This window comes from Cinclus cinclus, chromosome 21, assembly GCF_963662255.1.
Source record: "Cinclus cinclus chromosome 21, bCinCin1.1, whole genome shotgun sequence".
NCBI classification, from domain to species: Eukaryota; Metazoa; Chordata; class Aves; order Passeriformes; family Cinclidae; genus Cinclus; species Cinclus cinclus.
In genome coordinates, this window is record NC_085066.1 from 4,587,932 (window position 1) to 4,605,441 (window position 17,510).

The 17,510-nt window shown below is 53.7% G+C and overlaps 2 protein-coding genes across 2 annotated transcripts; both read left to right on the forward strand.

Moving 5' to 3' along the window:
• The first annotated feature begins 5,512 nt into the window (after positions 1–5,512).
• S100B (S100 calcium binding protein B) lies at positions 5,513–6,271 on the forward strand. Its single transcript, XM_062506720.1, has 2 exons — positions 5,513–5,653; positions 6,131–6,271. The coding sequence occupies exons 1-2, from the start codon at positions 5,516–5,518 to the stop codon at positions 6,269–6,271; spliced, it is 279 nt and encodes a 92-aa protein (XP_062362704.1). The 5' UTR covers positions 5,513–5,515.
• A 2,908-nt stretch (positions 6,272–9,179) lies between these two features.
• Positions 9,180–17,223, forward strand: LSS (lanosterol synthase). Its single transcript, XM_062506721.1, is given in 21 exon segments — positions 9,180–9,258; positions 9,342–9,450; positions 9,847–9,968; positions 10,277–10,373; positions 11,108–11,267; positions 11,481–11,589; positions 11,904–12,022; positions 12,421–12,518; positions 12,627–12,654; positions 13,256–13,312; positions 13,501–13,572; positions 14,256–14,306; positions 14,466–14,615; positions 14,879–14,918; positions 14,921–15,046; positions 15,237–15,342; positions 15,568–15,633; positions 16,053–16,133; positions 16,391–16,561; positions 16,871–16,949; positions 17,032–17,223. Coding segments are annotated over 21 exon segments (2,112 nt in total).
• Positions 17,224–17,510: the final 287 nt, after the last annotated feature.

Genomic DNA, 17,510 nt, shown 5'->3' on the forward strand with positions numbered 1-17,510 from the left:
GACCAAGGATGCCGTGGAAGACATCAGCTCAGGCCCCTTCCCTGTCCCTGCAGCTCCACACCACACGGCAGGCAGTGGCTCCCAGCACACCCACCCGAGTGACATGGGCAGCATTGCTCCTGGATGCCTGCACCTCCAGCTGGGTCACCTTCCCCACCTGCTCTGGCACTGTGGCACCGAGAAGGCCACTGTCACCCAGGCACTGTCAGGCAGGGGTTACCTCACCTGTCCATCCCGTGGCAGTGACAGGGCTGCCCTCACAGCCATCCGCAATGGCTGAGACACTGACAGTGTAGGCAGGTGATGGTGAAGGTGATGGCAGCAGGGAGGAAGTGAGGTTTCTTCAGACCTAAGAGATGGCTGAGATAGGAAGGGCTCCAGCACTGCTGCCACAGCATCCCACAGTCCATACACTCACCGTCGCTGCCTTGCCACGTCAGCAGGTAGCCCCTGGCACCTGGTAGCCCTCGCCAGGTGACCCGCAGGGACCGGCCTCCATCACCTGCAACTCCAAAGTGCTGCCCACTTCTGGGTACTCTGCACCAGCCCACAGCACCACAGTGTCACCCTGGGGAGTCCAAAGGGACCCCACCACCCGAAGGGGTTGCAGGGGGATAGAGGACAGATGCATGCCAGAGTGGGAACCTGCAGTACCAGGACTCCTGGCACCAAACCCTGATGTAGATTTACTGAGGCAGATGGTGAGTGTGGCAGCATTGCCCTCCTGACTGCCTGCTAGTGCCAAAACACGCTCCAGCTAGGGGATGGCCTGCTGGAGATCAAGCTCCAGCCCTGTCAGCTGGTAAGTATTGGTGCTGCTGTGGAGAGACTATGGCATCTTGGAGCCTTTCCTGTTTTTCTCACTTTCAATTCCAGCTGACCATTGTGCCTCACATCCAGAAAGTGCTGTGTGTGACATTTTTAAAGCACATTGGATTTCAATGCCAAAGCAACTTGCATTTCTTGAAACTAAGGAGGACAGGATTCAAAAATCTGTAGTTCACCTTAAACTGAATGAGTGTGACACTGAAATCCCGGCTCGTAGTAAAGGTATAAGGGCTGTTTTTAGGTTGGTTGGCTGGTGGACTTTTACCTGATTTGTGGGAGTATAAAATGTACTAAACCCTAAACCCTGTCTCCTGAACATGCTGCTGTCACTGGCTCACTGGGCCTCAGTGCACCAAGGGAATGCTGTTGAAACTTTCAGAGTCACCTGGTGTCCTTCCTACCACAGAGGTGACACCAGACCAAGCTAAACTGGCAGAAAAGCCCCTCCATGTCTCTGCACTGCCCAGGGACAAAAGAGCTGCTCACAAATGTGGCACCCATCAACACCCCAGGACAGAAAAATGCCTGTCTATTAATGCTTACATAAACATTAACACTGAGAGTATATAATGCATGCTATAAGATTAAAACACTCCTCTTCTAGCAAATAGCTCTTCACTCATGTCCAAAATAACGTCAGGGATTATTTGGAGAGAATACAGTTATTTAAGAATTAAAGGATTAATTTGGTATTTATTTCATAAACTAGGCTTAGGTCACTCACCAGTTCAGACCTGGCTGTGTTCAGTAAGAGCAAAATGATTTTTAGATGGTGCTGGATTTCTCCTGGAGGGAGAATGAATTGGGATAATATCTTAGACTTGTGTCTCTTCCCCCTGGTCCTCAGTAGGGAGAGCTGTGCTGCTTCTCTAGCTCAGTTTATATGAACAGAGGGAGCTCTCTAAGTTCACTGACGTGGATGCTGTATTTGAGGTTTAATAGTTTTTGTTTAAATAAAAAAATGTCATAATGAGTCTGCCTGAAATGAGGTTCATACAAGTATCCACTTGTCCGTGGATCCAAAGTCTTAACATAATTTATGGTAATATTTGCCTAAGGGGTGTGATGGAGGATGAACAACTTGGTTTTAATTTTCTGTCTCTATACAACTCACCTGCACCAGAAATTTTTAATAATCACCCAATTCCTGTTACTTAGACATTGTTTTCATCCATGTTTTTCTCTATATGAACCTCAGCTGGATTCAGCCAGGAACCAGCTTACCTCTGACTGCTGTGTTTGCAGGTGCCAGGGAACCTGCTCCCTGCAAAGCTGCTGTGTGTGCTGGCACTGTGTGAGTGTAGCTGTGCAGAGGCACAGGCAGTTTCTTCTCCCTCCCACCCAAATTCCTCTGCTTTCATGACTTTTTTTTTGTCCCAGTTCAATGACTGCTGGCGTTTGTTTCACGGCCTGGCAGAGCCTGGGGCCATACACACCAGAGAGACAAAGAAACAGGCTGGCTTTTCTCCCTGAGCCTGGTATAAGAGCACACATTGTGAGGGAGACAGGCAGAGGGCTGAAGTGTTTTTCTCAGCCTTGGGCACTGTAAAACCCCCTTGCTTCTTCAAACATATCGGCCCAAAGCTCTGGCAAGTAAAGCCTGACCCTGAGGAAAGGAGCCCCAAGGTTTCACCCCCCTGTTTGAAGATCAGAACAAGAATTTTAAAATAACAGAAGCAGCTTTTTGGGCAGCACTGAAATCACAGCCATCTCACAGCCCCACACTCACATCCAGACCTCCTGGACTGTCACAGGCTGGGTTAGGGATGATCCAGATCAGGAGAGCAGTCCTTGCAAAGGATATGAGCCTGGACAAGGATCAGGAAAGTCACTTGGAGCTGCTCATTAGCAGAGACAGAGGAGGGTCAAGGTTTCTGGTATTCACTCTGATGCTGCTGCTCCTTCCATCCTACCAGCACATCATTCCAGATCATCACCTGTGAAATACGGAAGTCAGAATGATTCGGGGTTAAATGGACAGCAAGAATGACCAGGAAAGAGAATTTAAAGACTGTTCAAGTTTTGATCTGTCAAATGTTACTTTTTCTGTTCCGTTTTAAGGAAAGGTCACTTTCTGGGATGACATCAGAAAATGGTTTAAGGAGATGAGCTAAGACCTTGTCTCTGACTAAAAAAGGTCTGCTTTAATGCATTTCTTGGCTGAGGACTGAGGTAGAGATCTACCAGATCAAATTGCTATCAACAAAAAAAATGCTCTTTCCTGCTGACAGAGAGCCCCATTTATAGCCTGCTCTTACAGGAATGCAAGTACTCTTGGAAAAAATCAAATAGTGCAAAATTGCTGACAAACTACCTTCATACCAGAAACACCACTGCCTAAAATCACCCCTGCTGTTCCCTGCTAGTCCCACCAGAGCACAGATAACTGGTGTAGTTTGCAATGCCCTAAATGCAAGAATTTCAGTGGTCAGGTAAATATTTAAAGTTGACATACTCAACCTTAATGCTGGGGAAATTATTTTTCCCCCAAACCAGTGTCTGAGCCCGAGTTAAAAAAGCTTTTGTGAGTTAATGTAAGGAAATGATCAATGTAGAGGAGTTTCTTTACACCAGTATGTGAAGAGGTTTTTTAAGTAACATGGTCAATGTTGTATCGGTAGATTTGGGAACACAGGGACTGCCAGGGAATGTGTCTGTCCAGCAACAGGGTTTAGATAAATGTGCATTTAATGCCAGATCATGGTGGCTGCTGGGGCTGGCAGGGGACTTGTGAACAAGTTTTGTATCAAGACCACATTTAAAAGTAAATAAACAATTTAAGTTTGAGATATCTTTTCAGTTTCTAAAAAAAGAATTTTTTCTAGTGTGACTCAACATACAAACAATAACTCATCTTTTTCTGAGTTTTGCATGTTGATTTACACCTTCCTTCTCAGAATTAGTTCAAAATATTCACAGTTTCACTTGTCTCTGGTGTTATGTGGGTATTTATTGAATGTTTCAACATTTTTTGAACAATACACAAAGTATAAGGCTTATTCTCACACTGACTGCAAAACGTATTTTCATGGATGCTTTTGCTCCTGTGATATAAATGCAGAAGCAATGCACAAGCAGCAATGGTGTCAGTCTGCCAAAGCATTTTGTTGGTGGTATGTTTGGTGAAGCTGAGTGAATTGAAATAACCTTATTTTCCCTGTCTGGCCTGACTCTACAATCTTAAAACAGTAGAAAGCAGAAAAAGTGTGTTCAATGTCAGTAGCGTGCTCCCAATGACTTCCTGTAAACATAGTGAAAAGATCAGGAGTACAAGGACTTGCTATTTTTGCACACTGACGGTTCAGAGCAGAGTAGAGGCTTTAAAGAAAGCATTCACATATCTGAATTGCAAGCTTGATTCAGAGAACATTCTGTGCATTGGAAGACCCATCCAATGAACAGTGAGTAGGCATTCTGTCTTTGAAAAATACGGACAAATAAATGGTATCATAATAGATTTATTTGTAATGTGTAACAACTGGGTCTGGAGATAATCCCCAAGTGCTTGTTAAAAAAAAAAAAAAGTTTACCGCAATAAATTTTGAAACGGGATATATCACTACGGACGTGTCACCTGTAAGAACCGGCTGATTGCAGCTACGTGTCCTTACCATCTTCAGAAAACAAGTAAAGCAGGCGGTGTTTTCCTCTCACAGGGGCGGTTTTCCAGCGGCTCCCACGCGGGCAGCAGCTCCAGTCCCAGCGAGCATCTCTGCGGTGCGGGCACCGCGCCCGGCTCGGACGCTCCTCCCCGGCTCCCCCCGCGGCCACAAGGAGCCAGAGGGTCCCGGGGTGCCCGGCCACGCCGCATCGCTGTGCCACCAGCCAGGAGGTGAGAGCACCCGGGGGATGCCGGGGGACAGGGGGACATCACCTCTGCGGAGCCCTGGAGAGCTGGAGCGCTCCTCAGCCTTGCGGAAGGCAAGCTGGAAGGGCTGGAGCGTGGAAAGGTGGTTTTTCCTAGGATATTTTCTAGCTTGTCCGGTAATAGTGTTTTCCGTTCGGACACTGATCCCAGAGCTGATGTCCACCCCCGCTCAGCAGTCAGATTCAGTACCTTGTGGTGGAGAAACAGGAGCCAGGAGACATTTCCCTAAGGGATATGAACGAACCGAGGGCAATAAGGTGTTTTTATTCTGCCGGCTTTTGGGGAGGTGGGTTGGCAGCTCTCCCTCTTTGATCGGAGTCTCTTTGGTTTGTCAAGTCTGCAGGGAACGCTGCAATATTATTATTATCGTTCCCAAGAGGGTCTCCAGATCAAGTGCTGGAGAGGGAGGTTCGAGAGGTGTTCATTTTGAGCTGCTGATTCCTTCCTACCCGGTTCTCCTGACTGCTGGGCTGGAGACGGGTCTGCAGCCAAAGGCACGGGCGAGGGGACCGGTGACAGCAAGGACTGCAAAACCTTTCTAAAGCTCCGGAGCTGACCCCCTGCCTGCCCCTCTCCTCGTCTTATGGCTCTGCTGTCTTCGAGAGCCCCTGGCAGCAGAGTTAGGGTCTCTCCTGGCCTTCCCCTGAAGCCAGAGCTGCTGCCAGAGCTTCCCAGCAGAATGCCTTGACCGCGGGTCCGACCTTGCTGATCCACGGGCGGAGCCCCGGGGTGGCCGTGCTTCCAAATCAATGGGAATTGCTGGAGATTGCCCAGGCCGGCGTTCCCAGCGTCCCCTCTGACCTCAGGGCCGCCACGACCATGTCTGAGCTGGAGAAGGCGATGATCGCCATCATCGATGCCTTCCACCAGTACTCCGGGAAGGAGGGAGACAAGCACAAGCTGAAGAAATCGGAACTGAAGGAGCTCATCAACAACGAGCTGCCCCACTTCCTCGGTGTAAGTACTGCCCTCCCGCAGCCTGCCTGGGCTCGGGGCCATCACACACACACCTGCACTCCCCTAGCTCCGTCTCACACGGGAAGCCAGCACAGGTGAAGAGGTTTTTTTACACAGCAGACCATTAAATCCTTTGCTGCAGCTCTATGGAGCAGCAGGATGAGGGGAACAGCCTGTATGGCAGACTGGGATGTGGGTGGGACACTAGGGACATTAGGTTCCCTGACACAGGGAGGGGAAACAGCCCTGCCCCAAGGGGCTCAAGACGTCCCTTCCAGCAGTGCAGCTGTGATTGCAATTCCCAGGGGCACAGGGCATAGACTGTGCCCCACCATAGACTGGGAACAACCACAAGGTATTTGGGGTGTGTCTGAACAGAGATTCAGCCATGAGAACACTTGAGAAACAGGCACGTGTTACTGTCTGGGTCTTGCTGTGGTCCTCCCCAGCTTTGGCTGCTTGTTTCCATCCCTTCAGGAAATCAAAGACCAGGAGACTGTGGACAAAGTCATGGAGGCACTGGACTGCGATGGGGATGCAGAGTGTGACTTCCAGGAGTTTGTGGCCTTCATTGCAATGGTCACTGCTGCTTGCCACGAGTTCTTTGAGCATGAGTGAACTGGTGAGAAGCAAGTGATCCCCTTCTGCTCATGCTGGAGAGAGGCAAGGCAGCATTGCTCCTCCAGGAAAAGGACTGGGTGTGATCACAGACACCTTAGAGCTCAGCTTGTGCTAGACTTAAGCAGCTTATTAAAAGTGCTGTGGCTTTGTGAGCACTAAACACTTGTGTGGCTCAGGAAAGGCTATAGTGCCAATCAGGCAGGATGCAGTGAGTGAATGCCTTGCCTCAAGCTCCTTCCCTGCTGTTTTAAGTCAGGAATGTGCATGGGGCTAGAAGCAGAGGGATGCTGTGATCCAAGCTTGCATGCAAAGGAAAAAGGGAAATTCAGGGGTTGAAGGAAGAGGTGATGCAGAGGGGCTGGTTATGGACACTTGCTGCTGAGCCTGCTGGCCTGAACTGGAAGACTCCCAGTGATTCCTGTGGGTTCTGTGCATGGCTTTGGAAACCACCTCCTGTCCGTCCCCTCACAGCTGCTCAGCAGAGCCCACCCATTTCTTGGTATGTTGTGACACCCCTGGCTTGTAAGGCAAAATGTAACAATCTAAAAAAGCATAACCACAGGACTGCTCAGGCTTTTCACTTGTTGATCAATCCTGCTTTTAGCAGCCTGCAGGACTGAAAGCAACAGCGTATGAGGCTCCTGCACTGGGGTCAGCTCCTGGGCCTGGGATATGCCTTGACAAGGTGTCCAGGCTCAGTCAGAAGGGAAGTGGGATTGGCCCAGTGTGACCACAGAGCGGGCACAGCCTCCTGAGTGTGTGGAAATGACAGGAATAAAATGTTGGTTTGGCCTCCGGTGAAAAGCATGTTCTTTTGTGCCAGGCTGCTCTTCACTGAGAGAGAAAGGCTGGGAGACCTGGCCTGAAGCACTCCTGCAGATCGTGCCCCTGGGTTTCTTGTTGGTCATCAACACCTCTTCTCTTCCCTGGTGTCATCGTGACTGGCCAGACAGCCCATAATTGTCACCAGCACCGTGTTCCACCTGGCTGCCCACATTGCCAGGTGTACCAGCCAAGACAAAGGAGCACAAGGGCCCTCTGCAGAGTGTGACTGCAGCTACCAGGCTCATCCAGGGGCTTGCAGTGGTGAGCCCTTGCACAGCTTCAGCTGAACCCAGGACAACCTCCCCAAAGCCTGTGCTCCTGCTTTTTCAGTCTGCACCTGCAATCCAGCTCAGCAATACCTGTGAGCTGGGCCTTCCTGGCCTGCAGTATCAATAGTGACAGATTCACAGCAAAGATGCTCTCAGATGGTACTGGTTTTACCTCATTCCAAATTTTATAATGATTTTATGCACAAAATGACATCTTTGGACAGGGGCCATCTTGCCATTCTCACCAGCCTCCCCAAGCTGTGCAAGGGGACACTCAGAGCCAGGCACACAGGGGACAGCATCTCGTACTCCACCCACCACAAAAAGCCATTTTGCCATCCCAGGGTAGTGCTCAGTTGACGAAAAGTAGTTTAGCAATCCATTTAAACAAGTCTATATTAAATTTCCACCCAGTCCTTCCAACAGCATAGCAGCAGCAATCTCTGGGATTTACAATCCTTGTGTGCCTTCTTTCGGGAAGCCTTCTTGAGCCAGGGGGCTTTGAAGGGCTGAAACAAACCCACTTGCTCCCTGGCCTTGGGAAGGCAGTGATGCTACATTGGGGGTGTTAGGAGAGAGATGGGGACATGTCAGTGGGACAGGACATGAGGAGCTCTGCCATCTCCTCATGGACTGCTGTCCCAACCTCCAGCTGTGCTGGAGGCACCAAGGCAGGGCTCACAGTGAGGATACCTGACTCACCTGCAGAGCACAACGCAGTGTTTTATAGGTGTCACCCCCGCCGGCCGCACCCCTCGGGCCCCGGTGTTGAACGAGTGCCCGACACCCCGGGAAGGCAGAGCTGAGGAGCCTGATCAAGGCTGGGAGCGCGGGCACACGAGGGTCGGGGTGTACTGTCCCCATGGCTGGCACTGCACACAGACAGTCCCTCGGGGCCCACGAGGACGTGAGCCGGGCACGCAGGCTGGGCCGGCGTTGTTATTTCCATCAGCGATGGAAACCACACGGCTGGACTTCGGGGGTACAAGGAGGTGGGGACAGTCGCTCTAGGGGCTGTCGGGGTCAGTCGGGAAGGTGGCACTCCCGAGGAAGCGATCGAGGTCGCCGTGCCGGGGGCAGACATGTGGGACGGAGCCGAGTCCCGGCAGCTGGCCGAGAGATGTTAGCCGGCGGGAGGGGACGGGAGGAGATGGGGCAGGACCGGGACAGCGCGGGGGCCGGGCCGGGCGGGACCGGGACAGCGAGGGGGCCGGGCCGGGCGGGACCGGGACAGCGAGGGGGCCGGGCCGGGCGGGACTGGGGCCGGCCTTGGTCCCGGCCCGCGGCCCCATTGGCTGCCGCCCGTGAGGCGATGTGGGCCCAGCCGGCGCTGCCAGCGGGAGCGGAGATGGCGGCGGGAACGCTGTGGGTCCCTGCGGTGGGCTCGGGCCGATGGCGGGGGGCAGAGGGTGGATGCCGGCTGTGGGAGCGGGAGCGGCAGCGGCGGGGTCCCGGCGGGGCGGCAGCGGGGTGATGGCCGCGGCTCACGGTGCCCGTGTCCTGCAGGGCGGTTCGGCGGCGTGGCGGACCTTGGCGTTCGGCGGCGGCCACGGAGCTACCGGCCTGGCGGCTGCGCTGCGAGGGTGGGCGGCAGCTGTGGCATTACCTGGGCGATGGCGATGACGGGGAGCGGCGAGCGCAGACGGCGCTGGAGCAGCACAGCCTCGGGCTGGACACGGTGCGGGGGTGCGGGCCGGGGTGGCGGGGCCGTGCCCGGGGCGCACCGCTGAGGTGCCGCTGTCTCCCCGCAGGGCGGGACGCTGCGGACGCTGCCGGCGGCCGGCTCGGCCCGGGAGGCTGCCCGCAATGGGATGCGGTTCTACGCAGCGCTGCAGGCCGAGGATGGGCACTGGGCGGGCGACTACGGCGGGCCGCTGTTCCTGCTGCCGGGTAAGCTTGGGCACCTGCTCAGGGGTGAGTGCCCTGGGGTTCGGCTCTCTATCTCTACAGTGCCGGCCTGTCTGGTCCTCCAGGTCTCCTCATCACCTGCCACACGGCCAAAATCCAGCTGCCCGAGGGGTTCAGGAAGGAGATGATACGCTACCTGCGCTCTGTGCAGCTCCCGGATGGAGGCTGGGGCTTGTGAGTAGCAAAGATGCTTCTTTGAGTGATGGCAGCTCCATGGTCCAGGACTGGGAGCTGCTGTCACATTTGCCCAGGTTTGGGGAGGGGGACTCAGCACCTGTGATAACTGTGGGTGGCTGGACTTGCTTGTGCAGCACTCCGGTACACTGTCATAGCAGTGGCTGTAGCACCAAGTCTGGCCACATCTCTTCTGGGGTGCTATATCCCAAAGCATCGTGTGGCATGATAGTAGTATGCACAGCAATGTTTCTGGTATTAGTGAGGTCCCTCTTTTCCGAAGTCACCCTGGCATCCCACTTCACCCTAACAAAGACAGCCTTGTGCAGTGGCTTGTGTCTAGCTAATGGCAATAGCTGACTAATGGATGTGGTGTTCTGTATATGCTCCTGACAGACATGTAGAAGACAAATCAACAGTGTTTGGTACAGCCCTCAACTATGTAGCCTTGAGGATCCTGGGGGTTGGACCAGATGACCCTGACATTGTACGGGCCCGTGTCAACCTGCACAGCAAAGGTCAGCCATGGGGCTGGTACACTGGTGAGAGAGGTCTGGCCAGACCTGAGGCCTGCAGGGAACACTGTGGGCTGCCAGGTAGTGGAAGAACTGTTGTTCTTTCCTTTCATGGCAACTCCATTTTCAGTTAAAGGTGGGAAGGTATGTTGCATTTTTATACCATTGCCTGCTTGCCCTGTTTTGGGCTATGTATCCCAGCCTGAGTAGTGTGCTCCCAAACATGGGGAGAAGTGGGCCCTGTGATGGGGAAGAAAGTTGGGAGCTGGCATGGCTGTGTTAACCCTGAAAGCTGATACTGTTCTGTGCAGGAGGTGCTGTGGGGATCCCTTCCTGGGGCAAGTTTTGGCTGGCTGTCTTGAACGTTTACAGCTGGGAGGGAATGAACACGCTTCTCCCAGAGATGTGGTACGTGCCCTCCTCACTGTGGAGACAGGAGCTAGTGTCAGTCGTGCCACCAGCCTTGACCCAAAACTGTCCCAGGCACTGGTGATTGCTGGGACAACCCCAGCTACAGCCAGGAACTGGAGGTGCTCAGGCTGCTTGTCAGCTGGGAGCCAGCAGCAGGCCAGCCAGTAGGTGGATAGCACTGAACACTGCATCCAAGGGAGATGACAGAGTGCAGCCCTATTAGCATTTCCCACAGGGTCCCTAACACATCCATGTGCTCCCTGCCTGCCACCAATATCTTCCAGCAGCCAGAACTGGACCCTAGCAGGAAGGGACAGCCACATGTAAGACTGCTAGCCCTAAACCCTTGCTTCTGCTCTCTGAATACTCAGTGGGCTGCTGGATGTCAGAGAGGGAAAGTGTCTGACACTATCCCTGGAGGAAATTGGGGACTGCTGGTGCTTTGTTAGCAAATGCCATTAACTGTCAGTCCAGGGTCCCTGCTTTCAATGTCCCATGTGACTGAACTGGCTTCTCTTCTTCCTCTTTGAGCTTGAGGTCCTCCCTGCCCTCTGTCAGCTGGGCGTGGAGTGGTGTCAGGAGGGAGTGAGTATCCCTGTTGGAGGGGGAATCTCAGCAGGGCCAGGCTCTGTGTATATCCCCTAGTGCAGGGGACAGGGAAAGGCCTGCCTTGCTCTGAGCATTCTGCACAACATCTCTCAGTGGCTCTTGGCCTTCACTGTTCCACCCAGCAGCACTTTCTCTGTTGCAACCAGGCTGCTTCCCACATGGTTTCCAGCCCATCCGTCACGGCTCTGGTGTCACTGCCGCCAGGTTTACCTTCCCATGAGTTACTGCTACGCTAAGCGTTTGTCAGCAGAAGAGGATGAGCTTATACGGAGCTTGCGGCAGGTAAGGAAGGAGCTGATCCTGCCGGACAAGGACACGTGGCCCCATGGCCACCTGCTGTGCTGGCCATGCTCTTGTGAGCCAGCCTCTGGCTTGCCAAGTGGCAGCTCTCATAACCTGCACAGTCTGTGTCAGACGGCAGAGCCAGCTCCTGGCAGTAACTGGCCCAGGTGCTTGCTCTGGCTGGCCAGGCTGCCCTTTGCTGTCTCTTGCCAGGAGCTCTATGTGCAAGACTATGCCAGCATAGACTGGCCAGCACAGAGGAACAACGTGGCTGCCTGTGATGTGTACACCCCACACAGCTGGCTGCTGGGTGCTGCCTACGGTGAGTGCAGAGCTGCTGCAAGGAATACTGAAGCTGCCTTGTACCCTCAGAGCTCTCTAGGGTCTACTACCGGCTACTGGGGTATGCCCTGCAGCTGGGATGGAGACTGGAATTATGTGATCCATGTGTTTCTCCCTCTCTGAGAGCAGCAGGGCCTTGTGCCCATGTCCTCAGGCCACTCTGGGGCAGAGCTTTGCTTTGTGCTGATGCCTTATCAGTTGTTGTGTGAGTTGGGGTGCAGCCTGCCACAGCAAGTGAATCTGGCTGCACAGGGTGGGGTTTGTTTCATTGCATGTCCCTTTCTTTTTCTGTAGCCATCATGAACGTGTACGAAGCTCACCACAGCACTCACCTGCGGCAGCGAGCTGTCACAGAGCTGTACGACCACATCAAGGCTGATGATAGATTCACCAAGTGCATCAGCATCGGCCCAGTAGGACACTTGCTGTTAATCCTTTCAGATCTCACCCTTTGTTCTTTAAGGACCAGCTTGTGCAATTGTGGCATGTAATAATCACTAGATCTTGCTCTGCTCCTGATGCTTAAGCTTAAGGCTAACAGGGCACGGGAGGTGCAGAGGGCGTGGGGGCAGCTGTGGCCCTGGTGAGGATTATCTCTCCTTGAGGTCCAGAGAGATGATCTGAGAGGAAGCTCTGGAGTAATCTCATGGCACCTGCCCTACTAACTCAGCTATGGGTGATGCCACAGGTGCAGCCATTGGGATCAAGGCCGAGACAACCTCTGGATGGCTTTGTGTTAAGTGAGGGAGATGTATGTCTCTGGGGCTGGAAGAAGCTCTAGCCAAAGCAGTGACAGTGCTCCTCTTGGCAGATCTCCAAGACAATCAACATGTTGGTTCGATGGTTTGTGGAAGGGAAGGACTCCCCAGCTTTTCAGGAGCATGTTTCCAGGATCCCTGACTATCTTTGGTAAGGGCTGAGTGTGTCCCATCTGGCACAGCACACCATGGCTCCTGACTTGCCTCCCAGTGCTCCCACTGTGCCTGTGCTGCAGCACTGTGCTCTCTTCTCCCACAGGCTGGGCCTTGATGGCATGAAGATGCAGGTAAAATGCTGTAGGAGTTCACCTGTGACTGAGGGGACCCTGGTGTGCTGGGGCAGCCTGTGGAGTAGTGGGATAGTGTGCTCATCCCAGGCTTGAGCTCCTGGCATCTCACCTCTGGTGCTTGGTGGCCTTCTTACTGCCAGTTCCTCCAGCTGTGCCAGGAGGGAGTACTGTCTGTTCTGCTAGTTTGCCTCCCTATGGCTGGGAGCTGAGAGGCCTCTGGTCCCTCCATCCTCAGGAGTCCTGGGAGAAGGGCAGGAGAAACCCTGATCCTGCTTGTGGGTTGAGCTATGCTTCTCTCAGAGTGATTGTGTCCTGCTGTTCTGTGTTCACTGTGTCCTGTCCTGTTAATGCTAGCCACCTCTCCTGCCTTGGCTGTGCACAGAGCAGACTGAAGCAGCTGTCTTATTTTGTGTTCCCTTGCTGTCCCTTGCCCTGCTGTGTCTGTCCTCTCTGTCCCAGCATGTCAGCTGTGATACAGGGTGACACAGGAGGAAGCTACAGGGGGTAATGTGGGAGGGCTGTGCTGTCCCATAGTCCCCACAGCTGGGTCAGGCTGCTGCTAGCACCTGCCTCTCACTATCTATTTTCTCTCCTTCAGGGCACAAATGGATCTCAGCTCTGGGATACTGCTTTTGCCATCCAAGCTTTCTTGGAGGTAATACACCCCTCAGTGCTACATGCTGCCTTGGGAAAATGATCTCTGCTCATGAGTCCCCAAATACCAGGGCTCCTGCTGTGCACCCCCTTGGAGCATTGTTCTGGTCTGGCATCCTGTGACTGAGCTGGAAAACGTGTCTGGCTACAGCCCCTTGCTGATTGCTTACTGTGCATCTCTGTTTCTAGGCAGAAGCCCAGGAGATGCCCGAATTCACCTCCTGCCTCCAGAATGCCCATGGGTTCCTCCAGTTCTCCCAGGTGAGCAGAGCTGGTCACTGGTGTCTCACACACTGGCTGTGCAGGCTTGGCTGTTGCTCAGAACCCTGTTGGATGCATCTGTTGCCTTCTGAAGAGAGCTTCTAAAGGGCTGACTAGCAAAGTCCCAGGCTCAGCCTCCTGTTCTCTACTCCCTGTTTTCAGGGAACCATCTTTGAATCTTGGAGAGGACCTTGGCAAGGCCCAGGGACACTTGGGTTGTCTGCCTGTGCTTAGAGAGGCTGGAAAACTTAAAGCTTAGGTTTATTTGCCCTTCATCTTGTCTGGTACAGACACATTTGAGGCACCGTTCTGGGAAATCCAGGATCATTGGATAGTGACTGTAGGAGCTCAGCTTCTGCTGGCCAGGCAAGCAGTGGCTCAAGCAGCTTGGTGCATATTCAGTCACAGGTCTTGTTCATGGTGCTGCCAATGGGAGCACTGAAAGCAGATGGTTCCCTGGCAGGCAAGCTCCCAAATGGGACTTTAGCAACACTTGCTGAAAACAGGTCAAAAGATGATTTCTCCCTGCTCCAGAGGTGACCTCTTTCCTGTCTACTTCCCTCAGTGGAAGGCAGATACTGTCTGCTTCTACATGGTTCTGCACCTGCAGTGGTTTCAGCCCATGGTCCTGCAGCCAGGTACCTGCAGGCTGCAGGCCCTCACTTGTTTCTTGTTTCCTGCAGATCCCAGAGAACCCACCTGACTACCAGAAATACTATCGCCATATGAGCAAGGTATGATGATGGCTGGCTCTGGTCTCTCAAGGACACGTAACTGGGGAAGGGATTTGGGCAGAGGGAAGAGGAACCAGGGGCAGCACCTGATCTCTTCTAAGAATAGAGTGGGTGAGGGAAAGTGATCCTGCTCCCTAAACCCACCTGATCCTTTTCCAGGGTGGTTTCCCCTTCAGCACGCGGGACTGCGGCTGGATTGTGGCAGATTGCACAGCAGAGGGGCTGAAGGCCGTTATGCTGCTGCAGGAGAAGTGTCCCTTTATAGCCAAGCCTGTGCCTGCTGAACGCCTCTTTGATGCTGTGAATGTGGTAAGAACTGCAAAAGTCAGGCCAAGGGACATTCAGGACTGTAAGAGAACCCAAGGCCCAAGGAATTGTTAGATCTTGTATTAGATCTGGCTGGATCTGAGCTAGTATGAGGCCTGATGTGGCAACACTCCACTGTGATTCAGAGCTGCCTGTGTGACCTAATGTCATGTGATGGCTCAGATTTGGCTTGCCTGTCACAGTGGTTTGGGACCTGAGTTTTCTGCCAGCCCCATAGACCTGTAGGTCTGAGTTTGTCCTCACAGCTGGCTTTGGGCCAGATTGAAATAGTACTGCCCATGAGGTTTTCCCACTGCCTCTCTGCTTGTCTGGGCAGTTGCTGAGCATGAGGAACTCAGATGGAGGCTTTGCCACTTACGAAACCAAGCGAGGAGGCCACTTACTGGAGCTGCTGAACCCCTCGGAGGTGTTTGGTAAGGGGAGCTGTGGGGGTTGGTTGTCCTGCCCACTGTGAAGGGACAAAGTGACCTGGGCTCACCATGCCCAGTGGGTGCCAGACAGGGGATCAGTGTGCCCTGAGTCTGAGGGACAGGCTGGCAGCAGCTGGCCTGGAGGCTTGCCCTCACAGGGGCTGTGGCACTGATACCCATTGCCTGCTGGCAGGTGACATCATGATTGACTACACGTACGTGGAATGCACATCAGCTGTCATGCAGGCACTGAGACACTTCCAGAGCCAGTTCCCTGAGCACCGAACCCTGGAGATCAGGTGAGGCACTGAGATAAGAGCTGGGCAGGGGAGAAGACACGCTCACTGTTCCAAGCTGCTTGCCATGGCCTCCTGAACAATGCAGTTGCCTGTCTGCATGATCTTGTTTCTTGGGCTCTCCAATAATGGTACCCATCAAAGCTTCAGAGGGGCTGATGGAGCCCCCAATGAAGCAGACACTGAGTTTGAGCTGCGTCTGAAGTGGATGACTTCTTTCCTGTCCAGGGAGACTCTGCAGAAGGGCCTGGATTTCTGTCGCAAGAAGCAGCGAGCGGATGGGTCCTGGGAAGGGTAAGCAGTGTTCCCAGCACTCAATTTTCTTCTGGCTGCCTCCTCCTGAGAGGGATCATCATGGCAAACGTTCCTGGCTGGCAGGATCTGTGGGAGGGAAAGCAGGGGCTGATCCTTCTTAGCTGTTGTGCTTTGCTCTCAGTTACTCTCCCTCCAACCCAGATAGAATAGGTACCTTGTGTGTTGCACAACACCCAGAGAAGTCTGGGGTGGCTCCAGCTCCTGTGGTCCCAGTTGTGCTGACACTTGAGTTAGCTGGGATCAGGTGCTGGTGGGACTGGGCATGGTTGGGCCATAAGGGAAGGCAGGCTGCAGACTTGTGCCTGGCTCTGCTCTTCTGTGAACACAGCTGTGTTGCAGCCTGCCTCTCCCTGGGGCCTTGCACCCCTGACTGAGTGCTGCTCTTCCCTTCTTCCTAGGAGTTGGGGGGTTTGTTTCACCTATGGCACCTGGTTTGGTCTGGAGGCGTTTGCCAGCATGCAGCACACATACCACAGCGGGTGAGAAGGGAATGTCTGGGTGCCCTGCCCGTGCTGACCTCTTGGGCCAGGGTAGGACCCCGTGGTGGGGCTGGATGGATACCGAGGCTGTGCATGGACTGTCCTGCCTCAGGGACTGCTCCTCCCAAGTCCCTGACCCTCAAACTCTCGGGGCAGTCCTGGCCACGGGCACTGAATCTCTTTGCAGCTGCGAACTGTGTGCATCCAAACACTCTCTGTTCCCAGTCCTGTCTTGATTCTGGCCCCTATCCCTGCAGGACTGTCTGCCGAGAAGTGGCCCAGGCCTGCCAATTCCTCATCTCCAAGCAGATGACAGATGGAGGGTGGGGAGAGGATTTTGAGTCCTGCGAGCAGCGCGCCTATGTGCAGAGTGCTGAGTCACAGATCCACAACACCTGTTGGGCCCTGCTTGGCCTCATGGCTGTCAGGTAAGAGCAGCCCCACCTGACCCCAGTGCTCAGGGAGAAGAGATGCAAGCTGTGTTGGGTGGCCTTGGGCCTGGCTGGTGTGACCCAGTGCAAAGCTTTTGATCATGACTGCAGGCCTCCAGCCTGGGAAAACGGTGCCATATTCATAATATCTAGTGTCTTGGGGTTATGGGGAGCCCTTCCCAAAGCACTCAGCATGCCTGGGGCAAGCTTGGGGCAGCGTGGAGGTGACTGAGTTCCCCAGGTATGTGGATGAGGGTTTGCAAATGGTTTGGATAAAGATGCTTACACTTCCTGTGTGCTTTGTAGGTACCCTGACATCAGTGTGCTGGAAAGGGGCATTAAACTGTTGATGGATAAGCAGCTGCCCAACGGAGACTGGCCTCAGGTATATCTTTACTCTTTCCAAGGTGTTCCTGAATATGCAACAGTCCCGTCACTCACCATTCTGCTCTCTGCTTGTTTCCCAGGAGAACATTGCTGGGGTGTTCAACAAGTCATGTGCCATCAGTTACACTGCGTACCGCAACATCTTCCCCATCTGGACACTGGGGCGGTTCTGCCGGCTGTATCCCAACAGCCCTCTGGCTGGGCAGCTGCCAGCCAGAGCCAGGCCTTCAGCTGAGGCAGGGCAGGAGGAGCAGAGAGCCCTGTCTGCTTGAAGCTGGGACAGTAGGGATGCCATGGCCCTGGACTCATCTTGGATCCCAGTGTCTGCGTGGGGCCGTGGTGGTGTGTGCTGTATGGGATATCTCAATGCTGACTTTATCATGTGGAGTGCTGCCTCTGCCAGGGAGAGGTGCTGCGCCAGTGCTGTAGACCCTCTGCTTGCTGTTGAACCTCTTCTAAACATTCCCTTTCTAAGGTTTTTTCCAGGTATATTCTCCATCCCCAAATGGGGAGCGAAGTGCCTTTTCAGACCATTTTGAAGATGTGACCAAGCTGCCAA